At 41.8% G+C, this 17,249-nt stretch overlaps 1 protein-coding gene across 1 annotated transcript; it reads right to left on the reverse strand.

Annotated features, from left to right (window-relative positions):
* Positions 1-15: 15 nt before the first annotated feature.
* On the reverse strand, positions 16-17,241 carry ripk3 (receptor-interacting serine-threonine kinase 3). The gene is made up of 14 exons (XM_021614711.3): positions 16,639-17,241; positions 15,741-15,925; positions 15,224-15,359; positions 14,922-15,110; positions 7,846-7,994; positions 5,584-5,633; positions 5,319-5,474; positions 5,091-5,173; positions 4,867-4,930; positions 4,662-4,723; positions 3,831-3,870; positions 3,464-3,633; positions 2,981-3,023; positions 16-594 (listed from the first exon to the last, which is right to left on the reverse strand). Exons 2-14 carry the CDS (start codon positions 15,896-15,898, stop codon positions 422-424), a joined length of 1,473 nt encoding a protein of 490 aa, XP_021470386.2. The 5' UTR covers positions 15,899-15,925; positions 16,639-17,241; the 3' UTR covers positions 16-421.
* Positions 17,242-17,249: the final 8 nt, after the last annotated feature.

A 17,249-nucleotide genomic window follows, 5' to 3' on the forward strand; every position in this document is an offset into this window, starting at 1 on the left:
TGAAAACACTGATGGTCATTCTGTAAATCTGAGCTTTTTATTGACTTTCCTGAAGCTCAACAAATTGAGAACTTTTTTTAATGCAAAGATATTAAAGATAGTCTCTTTAGGATGTCAGTGCAGACCAGTCCCTCGTGGGCAAATTTAACAGAATTAAAAGGACAAAGATGGATCAATCCATGCTTTCCAGCTGCACAGGATTTCATCATTCAAAATGTTACAAAAAAGTATTAAAAAAAGATAATTATCATTTATGGTTTCTTTTTTTTTTTATAAGGAGAATGAATCTCAATATTTTGTGTTTTTATTACAGACAGACTATAAACAGAGGGGCTGACAGGTTAAGATGAGAGACAAAGAGTGAACCTCGGTCTCTTGCAGGGATTCGTACACGGGCATAGGGCTGGGAGTGTTGGCGACTTCACCATGGTTCTGGAGCTTTAGGGTTCCTTGGCTTCACTGGTGTGAAGTTAACTCTAGATGGGGCTGTGGGGTTTCTGTGGCGTTTACTGAGATGTGGCGACCTGATGAACATGTTGTTATTGTCACCAAACTGCAGTCCTTCCACATTGCTCATGTTGATGGAGAATCCCCCTGGATGAGAAAGGGGTTATGGGTGTATATTAATAGTCTGTCCTTGGTTCCCCACAACAAGCATTGGAGAAGAAGGTCCCATGTCCCTCCCCTCAGACCTTCTCCTCCAATGCGTGCTTAGGAGGCAAGTAATAAAGGAAATACTTTTGATATTCACCCAGCTCTATCTCAATTGTCACTAATTTCTTCCTTTTCAAAATGTCTCCAAGAAGAGGAAATTCATCCTTCTGACACTTAGCAGCATGGAAAGACTTGGGAAAAAGCCACAGATAATTTTAAACACCCCTTAAAGGGATGGTTCACCCAAATTACAAAATGGCGTATTGATTTCCTTACCTTGCAAGCAGGCTATGGACAAGATATGACAGCAATCCATGCTTGGTTTAGTTTCCCTGGCACTGTTTCCACATACTAACGTTTTAGCATTTGTGTCACAAATCCAATTCAAGTCATGGTACCAATATTAGCATTTTTTCTGGCATCATGTCCAAATCATTCGACAGATTCTAAATTGATAGTGAAGCTCAAAAAAGTAACTTATTGATGATTTGAACATGATGCGCGGAAAATGCTAATATCGGTCTCATGACTTGAACGGTATTTGTGCCACAAATGCTAAAATGTTACCACGTGGAAACTAAACCAAAGCATGGATTCCTGTCATACGTTGTCCATGCAGTGCCTTCAGAAACAATTCAGACTCTTTGACTTGTTTTGCATTTCGTTGCGTTACAGCCTTATTCAAAAATGTATTCAATAGTTTTTTCCCCTCCTCAATCTACACACAACACCCCATAATGACAAAGCAAAAAGAGGTTTTTAGAAATGTTAGCATTTTTATTACAAATAAAAAACTGAAATATCACATTTACATAAATATTCAGACCCTTTACTCAGTACTTTGTTGAAGCACCTTTGGCAGCGATTACAGCATCAACTTTTCTTGGGTATGACGCTACAAGCTTGGCACACCTGTATTGGGGGGGTTTCTCCCATTCCTATCTGGAGATCCTCCCAAGCTCTGTCAGGTTGTATGGGGAGCGTTGCTGCACATTCATTTTAAGGTCTCTCCAGAAATGTTCGACCGGGTTCAAGTCCGGGCTCTGGTTGGGCCACTCAAGGACATCCAGAGACTTGTCTCAAAACCACTTCTGAGTTTTCTTGACTGTGTGCTTAGGATCGTTGTCCTGTTGGAAGGTGAACCTTCACCCCAGTCTGAGATCCTGAGCGCTCTGGAGCAGGTTGTCATCAAGGATCTCTCTGTACTTTGCTTCATTCATCTTTCCCTCAATTCTGACTAGCATCCCAGTCCCTGCCGCTGAAAAACATCCCCACAGCATGATGCTACCACCACCATGCTTCACCGTAGGGATGGGGCCAGGTTTCCTCCAGGTATGACACGTGGCATTCAGACCAGAGTTCAATCTTGGTTTCATCAAACCAGAGAATCTTGTTTCTCATAGTCTGAGAGTCTTTAGTCTGAGAGTCTTTTGGCAAACTCAAAGCGGGCTGTCATGTGCCTTTTACTGAGGAGTGGCTTCCATCTGGCCACTCTACCATAAAGGCTTTATTGGTGGAGTGCTGCAGAGATGGTTGTCCTTCTGGAAGTTTCCACAGAGGAACTCTAGAGCTCTGTCAGAATGGCCAAAAGGGTTCTTGGTCACCTTCCTGACCAAGGCCCTTCTCCACCGATTGCTCAGTTTGGCCGGGTGGCCAGTTCTAGGAAGAGCCTTGGTGGTTCCAAACTTCTTCCATTTAAGAATGATGGAGGCCACTGAGTTCTTGGGGACCTTCAATGCTGCAGAAATGTTTTGGTACCCTTCCCCAGATCTGTGCCTTAAGACAATCCTGTCTTGGAGCTCTACAGACAATTCCTTCGACCTCGTGGCTTGGTTTTTGCTCTGACATGCACTGTTAACTGTGGGACCTTATATAGACAGGTGTGTGCCTTTCCAAATCATGTCCAATCAATTGCACTTCCCACAGGTGGACTCCAATCAAGTTTTATAAACATCTCATGGATGATCTTTGGAAACAGGATGCACCTGAGCTCAATTTTGAGTCTTATAGCAAAAGGTCTGAATACTTATGTAAATAAGGTATTTCTGTTTATTATTTTTAATACATTTGCTAAAATGTCTAAAAAACTGTTTTTGCTTTGTTATTATGGGGTATTGTTTGTAGATTGTTGAGGATTGTTTAATTATTTAATCCATTTTAGAATAAGGTTGTAACGTAACAAAATGTGGAAAAAGTCAAGGGGTCTGAATACTTTCTGGAGGTACTGAAGTCACTGCTTCCAGGGTAAGGAGACCGATATGTAACTTGGGTGGACTATACCTTTAACCAATAGACACATAGCAAGTAAATAGACTGAAAGTAATACCTGTGGGATAACTGGATGTGGTAACTGGAGTGGAACACAGGCGCTGAAAGGAGAAATTAGAGAGTAAATATTATAATTTTTATTTATTTTATCAGTGAGTCATACTGAGACCAAGGTCTCTTTTAGAGATGAGCCCTGAATTACATCAAGTATAGAAAATACACACATCAAAATGTAAATACAAAATGTAAGCAGAAAGAAAAACAGGGTCATAAAAAACAAACACATTCATCAAATGTAAGAACATTTCGAAGATTGTTCCACAAAGGAGGTGCAGTTAGGTATCTCTGAGAATGGGTGTGGTAACTAACTCCTATGTCTAAAGTTTAGAACTTGGTCACACTGTAACCTATGACCTGAGCTTTAGACATGACATTGGTTTCTTTGGTTTCAATGATTCAGCAGAGTACTCACTTCACTGTTCTATTATTATATAACGGTTATTTTGGGAACACGTTTCCATACAGAAACATGACTCTGTACCTGAAAATTGACCGCTGAACTTTGATTAGATGCAGAGCGGGAAGCTGTTGTTTTGCAGTCATGATTGAATACAGGGGGAAACATCTTTGGTTTGTGATTGGTTGAAGAAGTGACCTGATCTGCATCTGGCCATCTCATTGGCTGGGCTGTGTGCTGAAGGGATGGATACTCTATGAGGGAGAGAAAAAAAAAATAATCTTGTGAAAGGATAATACATTTTGGATTCAAACATTAGGGGCCAGTAATGTTTCTCATTTCAACCTCATTGGTTACTAAGCAACCACCCACGACAATCCCTCATTGGTTACCAGAAACCCTCCCATGACAACCTCTTGTTGGTTACCCGCGACAACTTCCTTGCGTATACCTTTATATTTCTGTTTCGAGGTCAATCTCCCAGCCGTTTCCTGTAGCAAACACAAGAACAGGAAGTCAAGTTTTTTTACCTTGGTCGATTATACTGATGTGTTCTGACTTCGAAACTTGAAAATGTTATTGTTTGACATCAGGGATCCTATGGAAAGGAAAATGGCCACAGTCTGGTACAAGTCAACAGGACAGCCATGAGTTGGGGAGGAGTGAGGAATTTGGGCTGAGGTCAGGTCAGATAAAGTGAGGAAGAACAGATCTCACTAAAGTTTTATCTAGCAACAGAGATGTATTGGCTGTTCAGTGATGTTAGGAGGTTTAAATACCAGTGCTTGTGTGAATATGTCTTGGTCTAATGCAGCTGTGTGACCCAGTGGGTGAATAAACTTGGTTTGAGCTTTACTAAGCATCCATGTGTTTTCTACTCTATCTAGAATCTAACAATACCCATAACACCACCATGTCACAACTGTTATTTTACATGTTACACAAGAATGCAGACTCATGTTACTCTGTGTAGGCCACTCTGTTTTCTCATACACAAGATGTTTTTCCTTGAATATAGGAAAAAGAAAATAGGTCCTGAATAATGTTGTATATTATTTTTTTATTTATATTTATCAGAAATGTTCCATTTTCCTATTTGAGCATCTGGTGCAAAATATATCAAATGATTCACTTTAGACCCATACCTGGTTCCACGGGGGAAGTTTCCCCTAGGTACTGATTTAGGATCAGCGTCCCCTCCCCCAATCCTAACCATAACCATTACTGAGGAAAATTCAAAACCGACCAGTGTTAAACGGAAACTTTACCATACATCGCATACCTGTGTTGGGGGAGGTTCACTCTTCACACGATCAGAGATTTTCACTTTGTGTTTTTGAATTCCTGTGAAAGGTGAATGAATAAATTAATGGATGGATGAATGGATGAATGAACAGATGAACGCGCAAACAAATTAATGAATGAATGATAACTGCAGTGGTAATTTAAGATGTTTGGAAAATGTATTGAGTTATAAAGGGTTGTACCTGATGGCTGTGAGATATGAAGGGCAGCAACAGAGGATGTAATACTCTGCTCACTCTCTGAGTCCTGGAGAGAGAGAGAGAGAGAGAGAGTGAGAGACAGCCAGACAGACAGACAAACAAACAGAGGTCGGAGTTAGAATGCGAGGTAGACATAGTTGTTTAATAAAGTTGACTAGTACTGTTACGGTACTGAAAGCTTTGAATGACAGGGTCATATTCAGTACCAGTTTTTTCTGCACTTGATGGACGGCATCATTTATCCCTTGTTTGTGTTTCTCGTACATCTTCTCTGTCACAGCAAGGCAGTCTGAACACCAAAAAAATAGAGCCATGGGTCACAAGAAAATATGGGTTAAAGATGTACTTCGGAATCATGAGCACAAAAAAAATCATAACATATTGCACAAATTCGATTTGTAACATATCCACTCCCCTCCAGGCTCTTGTCTTACCCAGGAATGTGGGTCTCAGGGTGGGCTTTGTATTCCAGCATCTCTCCATGAGGTCCACCAGTTCCCCCAGCCCTTCGACCTGGTCCCTGTCCAATGCATCCAGAGAGGGTCTATCCCCCTGGGGGATCCGGAACCGCACCAAACTGGACCGGGCGTCTAGGGGGAGGGGAGGAGGAGGAGATGGAGGGTTGTGAATTAGAGGGAAGTGGGTATATCTTTGATGGGCAAATGTATTTAGGTTTGTGTGTTAGGACTAGTCACTCACTAGGATATGGCTCTTTTCCCGTGATAATGGACCACAGTAGTATGCCATAGCTGTTAGAAAGAGAACAATAATCATCATGATAGCCATGTAGCGTATCTTTCTCTTACTACAGTGGCATCAGAAAGTATTTTCCACATCTTGTTGAGTTACAAAGTGGGATTAAAATGATTCAATTGTAATTTCTTGTCAACGATCTACACAAAATACTCTGTAATGTCAACTTGGAAGAAACATTCTTAACCTTTGTAAAAAAAAATGGAATAACAACAATAATACTAATTTTCAAAACAAAAATATCTTGATTAGATAAGTATTCAAGACCCTGAGTCAATACATTTTAGAATCACCTTTGGCAGCGATTATAACTGTGAGTATTTCTGGGTAAGTCTCGAAGAGCTTTCCACACATTTGGACTGTGTAACATTTGCCCATTATTAATTTCAAAATTCTTCAAGCTGTGTCAAATTGGTTGTTGATCATTGCGAGACAGCTATTTTCAGGTCTTGCCATAGATTTTCACGCAGATTTAAGTCAAAACTGTAACTCGGCCACTCAGGAACATTCAATGTCTTCTTGGTAAGCAACTCCAGTGTATATTTGGCCATGTGTTTTAGGTTATTGTCCTGCTGAAAGATGAATTCATTTCCCAGTGTCTGGTGGAAGCAGGCTGAAACAGGTTTTCCTATAGGATTTTGCCTGTGCTTAGCTCAATTTCAGTTTTTTTTTATCCTGAAACTCGCCAGTCCTTAACGATTACAAGCATACCCATAACATGATGCAGCCACCACTATGCTTGAAAATATGGAGAGTGGTATTCAGTAATGTGTTGTATTGTATTTGCCCCTGATGAGTTCTGACTCTAAACTTGAAATATTGTTAATTATCAGGTATCTTATTGGAATATTGAGTGCCATAGTCTGGTTTCTACACCAGAAGTTAATGGTTATATGTAGGCAGAATGTATATAGTGGATGCAATTCAGCTTGGAATGTACTGAGTTAAAAAAAAAGGCAATCACATGTTTACAGGCACTGATAAGCATGGAGAGCATGGAGAGGTCATATTAAGGGAGAAGGAACAGTTTATTGCCCGCATTACTTAACTTCCTGCCTTGCAATAAATATGTAATGTTTAGACAGAAGAAGGAGACTCCACCCAAATTGGGGTATACATAATACCACTGGTGGAAATATGTCTTTGTCTTATGCAGCTGTATAAGACTGACCCAGTGCTTAGATAAACTTGGTTTGAGCTTTATTAAGAATGTGTGAGTTTTAATCTGTTTATTTAGAACCTAACACCACAAACATAACACTTGTATTCAGGGCAAGAAGTGAATTGCTTTTCCACATTTATTGCAGAATAACTAGGCTTCCTTCTTTTCACATGGTCAGTTAGGTTAGTATTGTGGAGTAACTACAATGTTTTTGACCCCTCCTCAGTTCTCTTATCACAGCAATTGAAGAGCGGCAGGTAGCATAGTGGTTGCTTGTTTGAATTCAGAGCTGGCAAGGTGGAAAATACTGTCGTTCTGCCCTTGAGCAATGCAGTTAACCACAACAACTGCTCCCTGTGCACCTATAACATGGATGTTGATTAAGGCAGCCCCCTGCACCTCTCTGATTCAGAGGGGTTGGGTTAAATGCGAAAGACACATTTTGGTTGAATGCTTTCAGTTGTGCAACTGACTAGGTATCCCCCTTTCCCATTAAACTCTGTACCTGTTTTATAAATCACCATTGGCCTCATGGTGAAATCCCTTCCTCTCCGAGTTAGGAAGGATGCCTGTAACTTTGTAGTGACTGGGTGTGTTCATACACCATCCAAAGTGGAATTAACAGATGAGGTAGTCATTCAAAAATTATTTTAAAACACTCACTCACAGTGTATGGCTTATATGACTATGTAAGAACATTTTTACTCCTGAACTTATTTAGGCTTGCCATAACAAAGGCGTTGAATACTTCTTGACTCAAGACACTTCAGCTTTTCATTTTTTATGAATTTTTTATAAACATTTTGAATTCCACATTGTGTGTAGGCCAGTGACACAAAATCTCAATGTAGTCCATTTTAAGGCTGTAACACAACATAATGTGGAAAAAAATCTGAGTGTGAAAACATTCTGTAGGCACTATATGTATCCATTCAGTTCACAAGCATTTCGCTGCACGTTTTATACCTGCTGTAAACTGTTTTATTATTCTGAATGATGCCTTGAGAAACAGTGAAATGTCAATTGTATCAATGGTGTATACTTACCTGTAGATATCCGAGGCGTGGGTGGGCTTGTATGTCATGTCAAAAGCCTCTGGTGGCATGTAACTTAATGTACCGCCATCCTCTCCAGTGTCCTTCCTGTTCGCTTTAGAAATGCTGTGGTAAACCCTGGCTAGGCCGAAATCTGTCAGCTGGAGAGAAAGAATAATGTCACAATCATTGGTGAAATTGCCAAGGGAGGGGCATGGGGGGCACATATCTCTGCACCAGCTGTCCCTGAATATGATTGGCCTCTCTTGGTGCCCCCCATTCTCATTGGGTCAGAGCGCTGTCAATCTGGCTCAAATTGAAGAGGTTCTGGTTTTCCCGTCTGCATTTCAGGCATTACGAGAAAAACTTTCAGAATGACCAAGTGAATGCTGACAGAATAGAATCAGGAGACAGACTCGGGAGTTGGGATCAACATTCAACAACACAAGTGTAATAATTATTATTTGGTGTGTGCTTATATTTGTCCTATTTCACAGATGTACAAGTATGTATTATACATGTGAAATAGTTTTCATATACATGAAAACTATGAAATAAAACATATGGAATCATGTAGAAATCAAAAAAGTGTTAATTAAATCAAAATATATTTTATATTTGTGATTCTTCAAAGTAGCCACCAGCTTGAAACCAGCTTTGCACACTCTTGGCATTCTCTCAACAAGCTTCATGAGGTCGTCATCTGGAATGCATTGCAATTAACAGGTGTGCCTTGTTAAAAGTTCATTTGTGGAATTTCCTTTGAGCCAATCAGTTGTGTTGCGACAAGGTAAGGTCAGTATATGGAAGATAGCCCTATTCATTTAACTAGGCAAGTCAGTTAAGAACAAATGTTTATTTACAATGACGGTCTACCCCGGCCAAACCCTAACCTGGGCGATGCTGGGCCAATTGTGCGCCGCCCTATGGGACTCCCAATCAAGGCTGGTTGTGATACAGCCTGGAATCAAACCAGGGTCTGTAGTGACGCCTCTAGCACTGAGATGCAGAGATGCAGTGCCTTAGACAGCTGCGCTACTTGGGAGCCCAAATAAGTAAAGAGAAATGACAGTCCATCATTAATTTAAAACATGAAGGTCAGTGAATTCTGAAAATCTCAAGAACTTTGAAAGTTTCTTCAAGTGCAGTCGTAAAAACCGTCAAGCACTATGATGAAACTGGGTCTAATGAGGACCGCCACAGGAAAGGAAGACCCAGAGTTACCTCTGCTGCAAATCGGCAATTAACTGCACCTCAGATTGCATCCCAAATAAATGCTTCACAGAGTTCAAGTAACAGACACACCTCAACATCAAATGTTCAGAGGAGACTGCGTGAATCAAGCCTTCATGGTTGCTGTGAAGAAACCACTACTAAAGGACACCAATAAGAAGAAGAGACTTGCTTGGACCAAGAAACACGAGCAATGGACATGACGAGTTGGTCTGACGAGTCCAAATTTGAGATTTTTGGTTCCAACCGCTGTCTTTTTGAGACGCAGAGTAGGTAAACGGAAGATCTCCACATGTGTGGTTCCCACCGTGAATCATGGAGGAGGTGTGATGGTGTGGGGGTGCTTGCTGGTGACACTGTCAGTGATTTATTTAGAATTCAAGGCACACTTAACCAGCATGGCTGTCACTGGCTGTATAATATGATTTTGTTACCATCTAATGCACATTCAGATGTCATAAATCAGCACTGCAGAGCTCTCCCTGTCCTCTGTCGTACCTTGATTGTATTACTGTTGATGAAATCTGGAAATGTGCACGTACACCTTGGCCCATCTACTGTTTCTAGCACCAATTCTGACTTGTGCTCTGATTAGTGTTTCAAGAATTTCTGCTCTCGTAAAAGCCTGAGTTTTCTGCATGTTAACACTAGAAGCTAATTTCCTAAAATGTGTTAATTAAGGAGCGGCAGGGTAGCCTAGTGGTTAGAGTGTTGGACTAGCAGCTGAAAGGTTACAAGTTCAAATCCCCGAGCTGACAAGGTACAAATCTGTCGTTCTGCCCCTGAACAGGCAGAATGACAGATTTAGGCCGTCATTGAAAATAAGAATTAACTTAACTGACTTGCCTAGTTCAATAAAGGTTAAAAAAAAGGAAGAGTGTTCTGAATACTGATGTTAACCTTTCTGGTTATAACCTTTTCGGCAAGACAGATCTTCCAAAGGTGGGGGAGTGGCAATCTTTCCCAATGATCACCTTCAGTGCTCTGTTGTCTCCACCAAGTCTGTCCCCAAACAATTTTATTTGCTGGTTTTAAGCATTCAACTTTCAAATAGCTTTTCGTTGACTGGGTGCTATCATCCTCCATCAGCACCGGCCTGTACCCTATCTGCCCAAAACGCTCTCCTGGCTCCTTACACTAAGTCTGAATTTGTCCTGCTAGGTGACCTAAACTGGGACATGCTTAAACCACCTGACCAAGTCCTAAAGCAATAGGACTCCCTAACTCTTTATCAGATTATCACCAGTCCCACAAGGTATGACTCCAAACACCCAGAAAAGGCTACTCTCCTCGATGTTATCCTCACAAATAATCCTTACAGGTATCAGTCTGATGTTTTCCGTAATGACCGTAGTGATCACTGTTTTACAGCCTGTGTTCATAATGGCTGCTCAGTGAAACAGCTTGTCCTGATTTGTCATAGACGCTTCCTTTATGACCTGGCCTCTGTAAATTGGAATCAGCTTGATCCCCTCTGTTGAAGAGGCTTGGACCTTCTTTTTTGATATTTTCAGTGATATTATTAACAAACACGTCCCCATAATGAAAATTTGAATTAAAAACAGGTTCAGCCCCTGGTTCGATCATGATCTTGCTGAGTTACTCCACCTCAAGAATTGCATTTGGACTCCTGTGGCGGACCGGGCGCATACACGCTGATATGGTCGCCAGGTGTATGGTGTTTCCTCCAACACATTGGTATGGCTGGCTTCCGGGTTAAGTTGGGATTGCGTCAAGAAGCACAGCGGCTTGGCTGGGTCGTGTTTCGGAGGAAGCATGGCTCTCGACCTTCGCCTCTCCCGAGTCCGTACGGGAGTTGCAGCGATGAGACAAGACTGTAACTACCAATTGGATATCGCAAAATTGTGGAGAAAAATGGGTAAAAAGTATAACATTTAAATTAAATTAAAATGAAAAATTATACAAAAATGTAAAATACATAAATAAAAAGTAAAGAATTGCATTTGGCGGAAGGCACACGCATACTCACTGAATTCCCACTTAAACTTGACCCCCCAAAAAACATCTGGATCAGATGGTTTAGACCCTTTCTTCTTTAAGGTTGCTGCCCCTATAACCGCCAAGTGTCACGCCCTGGCCATAGAGAGGCTTTTATTCTCTATTGTGGGTAGGCCAGGGTGTGACTAGGGTGGGCATTCTAGTTTCTTTATTTCTATGTTTTCTGTTTCTATGTTTTGGCCGGGTATGGTTCTCAATCAGGGACAGCGGTCTGTCGTTGTCTCTGATTGGAATCATACTTAGGCAGCCTTTTTTCCTTTGTACTTTGTGGGTAATTTACTTTGTTAGTGGCACTATAGCTCTAGTAAGCTTCACGGTCGTTTCTTTGTTTCTTGTTTTGTTGGCAACATTTATATAAATAAAGGAAAATCTACGCTTACCATGCTGCACCTTGGTCCGGTCATTTTCACGACAACGTCCATGACACCAAGCCTCTCTCTGACATTTTTAACCTGTCTCTCCTCTCTGGGGAGGTTCCCATTGCTTGGAAGGCAGCCACAGTTCGTCCTTAATTTAAAGGGGGAGATCAAGCTGATCCTAACTGTTACAGGCCTATTTCTATTTTGCCCTGTTTATCAAAAGTGTTGGAAAAACTTGTCAAAAATTAACTGGCTAGCTTTCTTGATGTCTATAGTATTCTCTCGGGTATGCAATCTGGTTTCCGCTTAGATTATGGATGTGTCACTGCAACCTTAAAGGTCCTCAATGACGTCACCATTGCCCTTGATTCTAAGCAATATTGTGCTGCTATTTTTATTGACTTGGCCAAAGCTTTTGATACGGTAGACCCTTCCATTCTTGTAGGCTGGCTAAGGAGTATTGGTGTCTCTGAGGGGTCTTTAGCCTGGTTTGCGAACTACCTCTCTCAAAGAGTGCAGTGTATAAAGTCAGAAAATATACTGTCTCAGCCACTGCCTAGGCTCAATCCTAGGCCCCACGCTCTTCTCAATTTACATCAACAACATAGTTCAGGCAGTAGGAAGGTCCCTCATCCATTTATGATACAGATGATACTCAGCTGGCCCCTCCCTGGATTTTGTGTTAAATGCTCTACAACAAGGCTTTCTTAGTGTCCAACAAGCTTTCTCTACCCTTAACCTTGTTCTGAACCCCTCCAAAACAAAGGTCATGTGGTTTGGTAAGAAGAATGCACCTCTTCCTACAGGTGTGATTACTACCTCTGAGGGTTTAGAGCTTAAGGTATACAAGTACGTAGGAGTATGGCTAGACGGTGCGCTGTCCTTCTCTCAGCACATATCAAAGCTGCAGACTAAAGTTAAATCTAGACTTGGTTTACTCTATCGTAATTGCTCCTCTTTCAACCCAGCTCCCAAACTAACCCTGATTCAGATAACCATCCTACCCATGCTAGATTACTGGGACGTAATTTATAGATCGGCAGGTAAGGGTGCACTTGAGCGGCTAGATGTTCTTTACCATTCGGCCATCAGTTTTGCCTCCAATGCTCCATATAGGACACATCACTGCACTCTATACTCCTCTGTAAACTGGTCATCTCTGTATACCCGTTGCAAGACCCACTGGTTGATGCTTATTTATAAAACCACCTTAGGCCTCACTCCCCCCTATCTGAGATATCTACTGCAGCCCTCATCCTCCACATACAACACCCATTTTGCCAGTCACATTCTGCTAAAGGTCCCCAAAACACACACATCCCTGGGTCGCTCGTCTTTTCAGTTCGCTGCAGCTAGTGACTGGAACGAGCTGCAACAAACACTCAAACTGGACAGTTTAATCTCAATCTCTTCATTCAAAGACTCAATCATGGACACTCTTACTGACAGTTGTGGCTGCTTTGCATGATGTATTGTTGTCTCTACCTTCTTGCCCTTTGTGCTGTTGTCTGTGCCCAGTAATGTTCGTACCCTGTTTTGTGCTGCTGCCATGTTGTGTTGCTACCATGTTGTTGTCATGTTGTGTTGCTACCATGCTGAGTTGTCATATGATGTTATTGTCTTAGGTCTCTCTTTATATAGTGTTCGTGATGGGTGTTTTGTCCTATATTTGTATTTATTTGTATTTTTAATCCCAGCACCCATCCCTGCAGGAGGCCTTTTGGTAGGCAGTCATTGTACATAAGAATGTATTCTTAACTGACTTGCCTAGTTAAATAAAGGTTAAATAATAATACAAATAATGGCACCAATTGTGCTAGTGTGTGTGTTTTTTTGTGTTATTTGAAACTTATTTGGTACATAATGTTTGTTGTTTTTCTATCTCTTAGTTTTTTACTTCAGTTTATTTTAGGAAATACTTTTCAAACACTTATTTTTCTTAAAACTGCATTGTTAGTTAAGGACTTGTAAGTAAGCATTTCACTGTAAGGTCTACAGACCGGTTGTATTCAGCGCATGTGACTATTTAAAATTGGATTTGATTTGGAAGGGTTATTTGACCAAGAAAGAGAGTGACGGAGTGCTGCATCAGATGACCTGGCCCCCACAATCACCCGACCTCAACCAAATTGAGATGTGTCACACCGTGACCTTAGAGATCCATATTATTCTCTATGTTTGGTTAAGTCAGGGTGTGACTCGGGTGGGAAAGTCTGGGACAAGACCCTGCCATGGAAGCAGGCAGAGGTAGAGAGAGAGGAACAGCGACGCTACGAAAAGTTGAGACAACAACGGAAGCCAGAGAGGCAGCTCCAAAAACATTTTGGGGGGGGGCACACGGGGAGATTGGCGGAGTCAGGGTTTAGACCTGAGCCAACTCCCCGTGCTTACAGTGGGGGGCATGTGACCGGTCAGGCACCGTGTTATGGGGTGATGAGCACTGTGTCTCCAGTGCGCATTCACAGCCCGGTGCGCTCTGTACCAGCTCCCCGCAGTTGCCGTGCTAGAGTGGGCATTCAGCCAGGACGGATTGTGCCGGCTCAGCGTTCCTGGTCTCCGGTGCGTCTCTTCGGCCCAGGCTATCCTGCGCCAGCTCCCGGAGCCTGCAGTGATGATCCATGGGACTAAGCCTGCAGTGATGATTCGCAGTCCAGAGCCTCCGGCGACAGTCCCCAGTCCGGAGCCTCCAGCGACGGTTCCCATTCCGGAGCCTCCAGCGATGGGGGGGGTACTGTCACGCCCTGACCTTAGAGATCCTTATTATTCTCTATGTTTGGTTAGGTCAGGGTGTGACTCGGGTGGGAAAGTCTAGGTTTTCTATTTCTTTGTTTTTTGCCGAGTGTGGTTCCCAATCAGAGGCAGTTGTCTATCATCGTCTCTGATTGGGGATCATATATAAGTTGTCATTTTCCTTTTGGGTTTTGTGCGGTCTTGTTTTCTGTTTAGTGTCTATATCTGACAGAACTGTGCGCTTTCGTTTTTGCTTTGTTATTTTGTTTGAGTAATAAAAATAATAAATAAAATAATAAAAATCATGAAAACTTTCCATGCTGCGCTTTGGTCCACTCCTTTCGACGAGAGCCGTTACAAGATGGTTTGGGATGACTTGGACCACAGAGTAATGCAAAAGCAGCCAACAAATGCTCAGCATATGTGGAAACACCTTCAATACTGTTGTAAAAGCATTCCAGGTGATTACCTAATGAAGCTGGTTGAGAGAATGCCAAAAGTGCGCAAAGCTGTCATCAAGGCAAAGGGTGGCTACTTTGAAGAACCTCAAATATAAAATATATTTAGATTTGTTTAACACTTTTTTGGGTATTACATGAGTCCATATGTGTTATTTCATAGTTTTGATGTCTTCACTACTATTCTACAATGTAGAAAATAGTCAAAAATAAAGATAAACCCTTGAATGTATAGGTGTGTCCAAACTTTTGCCTGGTACTGTATCAAACCAAGAAGCCTGGGACTTGCCTTGGCATGGAGGCTGTCATCCAGCAGCACGTTACTGGGCTTGAGATCCAGGTGCAGCAGGGGCGGATCGAGGTGGTGGAGAAAGTTCATGCCCAGAGCCACCTGGTGGGCCAGGCGGAAGGACAGGGGCCAGGGTGGGGGGCCGGAGAGACGTTCCTGGAGGGTCGCCAGGGACCCCCTCTCCATAAACTGTAGAAATATTACAAATAAAGGAGAATAAATACACACACATTGTATATGCTACTAATTACACCCATGCATGAGTCACTAAGTCAGACTTATTCACAGTAGGTATTATTTACCTCCATGACCAGCCCTAGGTGGGTGGAGGGGCCGGAGCTTGGGGGCCGTCCCTGGTACACCCCTAGGATCCTGAGGACATATGAGCTCCCCCCCTGGCGCATGAGGTCTGCCTCTCTGAGCAGAGATGAGCTGGAGCTGGTGTGTATGTGTGTGTGTGTGATGGGTAGGTAGAGGTAGGTGTGTGTGTGTGTGTGTGTGTGTGTGTGTGTGTGTGTGTGTGTGTGTGTGTGTGTGTGTGTGTGTGTGTGTGTGTGTGTGATTTGTAGGTGGGTAGAGGTGTGTGAGTGGAGGGACAAAATAATTGACAGAGACATAGGCAACATGTTATTGAGGAAAATGTGGAGTTTGCCTGGGTCAGTACTCGAACCCGGGTCAAACGACTGTCGTTACCCCAAGAGATCCGAACCCCTTGATGAGATCAATAGGTGTTGGGTTAACAATGGTCGCTACAATATGAATATGCACTCAACTCAAGAGAGTACTTTTGTGCAAAGTTGTGAAATAGACCATACTTACCCGTCATCATAATGCAACAACTTGATGGCCACGTCCAACCCCCACTCTACATGTCTGGCCTTGTGGATCTGTCCAAACCCTCCTGAGCCAATCACACACCATTTCTGCAGGCTGTCATCACCAATCAGCAATGGAGCCGGACAACTGGACAGTTCCATCTTTCACCAGGAGGCCAAGGAGAAATACTGCAAATAAACCACAAATGAAACAATGGATTGTTACAGCATGTGTGATGATTTACAAAAGAATGTACAGAATGTAGGCTACAATACTGCACAAAGTAACTGATTTACTGTAGCTACTGTGCCAAAGTGAGAAGAACAGACCACCATAAAGAATACCCTCAAGACAGAAATAGAAAAAAGACAAAGGAGGGAGAGCGAGAGAGAAAAAAAAACAATCCAATTCCGATCAACTCCCATATCTACTGGGTGAAAGTGTGCCATCACAGCAGCAAGATTTGTGACCTGTTGCCACAAGAAATGGGCAACCAGTGAAGAACAAACACTATTGTAAATACAACCCATATTTATGTTTATTTATTTTCCCTTTCGTACTTTAACTATTTGCACATCGTTATAACACTAATATGACATTGGAAATGTCTTTATTACTTTGAAACTTTTGTGAGTGTAATGTTTACTGTTAATTTTGGATTGTTTATTTCACTTTGTTTATTATCTATTTAACTTGCTGTGGCAATGTAAACATTATGTTTCCCATGCCGATGAAGCCCTTTGAAATTAATTTAATTGAAAGAGAGCGAGAGAGAGAGTAAAGACTCAATCTCTCAACTATATTGGTATTTTCCTTCGTACTCTTTTAACTTCCTCAATTGTAATTTACCATTCAATAAAAATAAGAAAAAAATCACAGAACCGAACAGAACCATGCTTACCTTTGTGGTTTTCATGCTCTTTATAACAACAGGTGTTATTAAAACACTATTTTGCAATGAAATAGCAGCGAAAAGGATCAAACCCGTTGTGTTAAAAATATGTCAGTTAATTTTCTGCGAGATATCTTTTCTAATGGCGGTGTACTTCTCATAAACTTCTTTCACTTCCCATCAAGAATTGGCAGAATCAGAGGGATGACGCACCGATTGAGTGACAGAGCAGGGGCGCCTCACCTGGCTGCGAAATAGAGTGAAGGTGAAGATAACCTGATTGGTGACAGTTGTAAAATGTTTTCGTAAATTAAATAGCCGTTTCTTCGAATCATTGACAATGACGTTTTTATTATAACGAGCAATTTTAGAAAAATGTCCTAATGCGGCGTGTTTTGAAAATAACGTTTATTTTTTTGAATAATTGTTTTAAATTCCACTACATAACCTATTTTAGGCATATTATGATTATGTCCCAATTGTGTATTGATATGGACTTAGGCTACTTCAGCTGACAACCATTATTATTGACTGAATACTAGATTGTTGCAATTAATTACAAGACGATGTTAATGTTAGTTTACAGCTGTACCACCTATCTATAGAAAGGGAAGTTTTTA

The sequence above is a fragment of the Oncorhynchus mykiss genome, chromosome 9, assembly GCF_057628025.1.
Source record: "Oncorhynchus mykiss isolate SJ-2025 chromosome 9, ASM5762802v1, whole genome shotgun sequence".
NCBI lineage: Eukaryota > Metazoa > Chordata > Actinopteri > Salmoniformes > Salmonidae > Oncorhynchus > Oncorhynchus mykiss.

Bases quoted from the DNA above. Each gene is read 5' to 3' on its own strand.
- ripk3 (XM_021614711.3), bottom strand. From the start codon at position 15,898: ATGGAACTGTCCAGTTGTCCGGCTCCATTGCTGATTGGTGATGACAGC. The intron at 4,724-4,866 runs GTACAACCCTTT...CACCTTTCACAG, and splicing joins TCATATCTCACAGCCATCAG to GAATTCAAAAACACAAAGTG. The intron at 3,024-3,463 runs GTACAGAGTCAT...TTCTCCTTTCAG, and splicing joins GTTCAGCGGTCAATTTTCAG to CGCCTGTGTTCCACTCCAGT.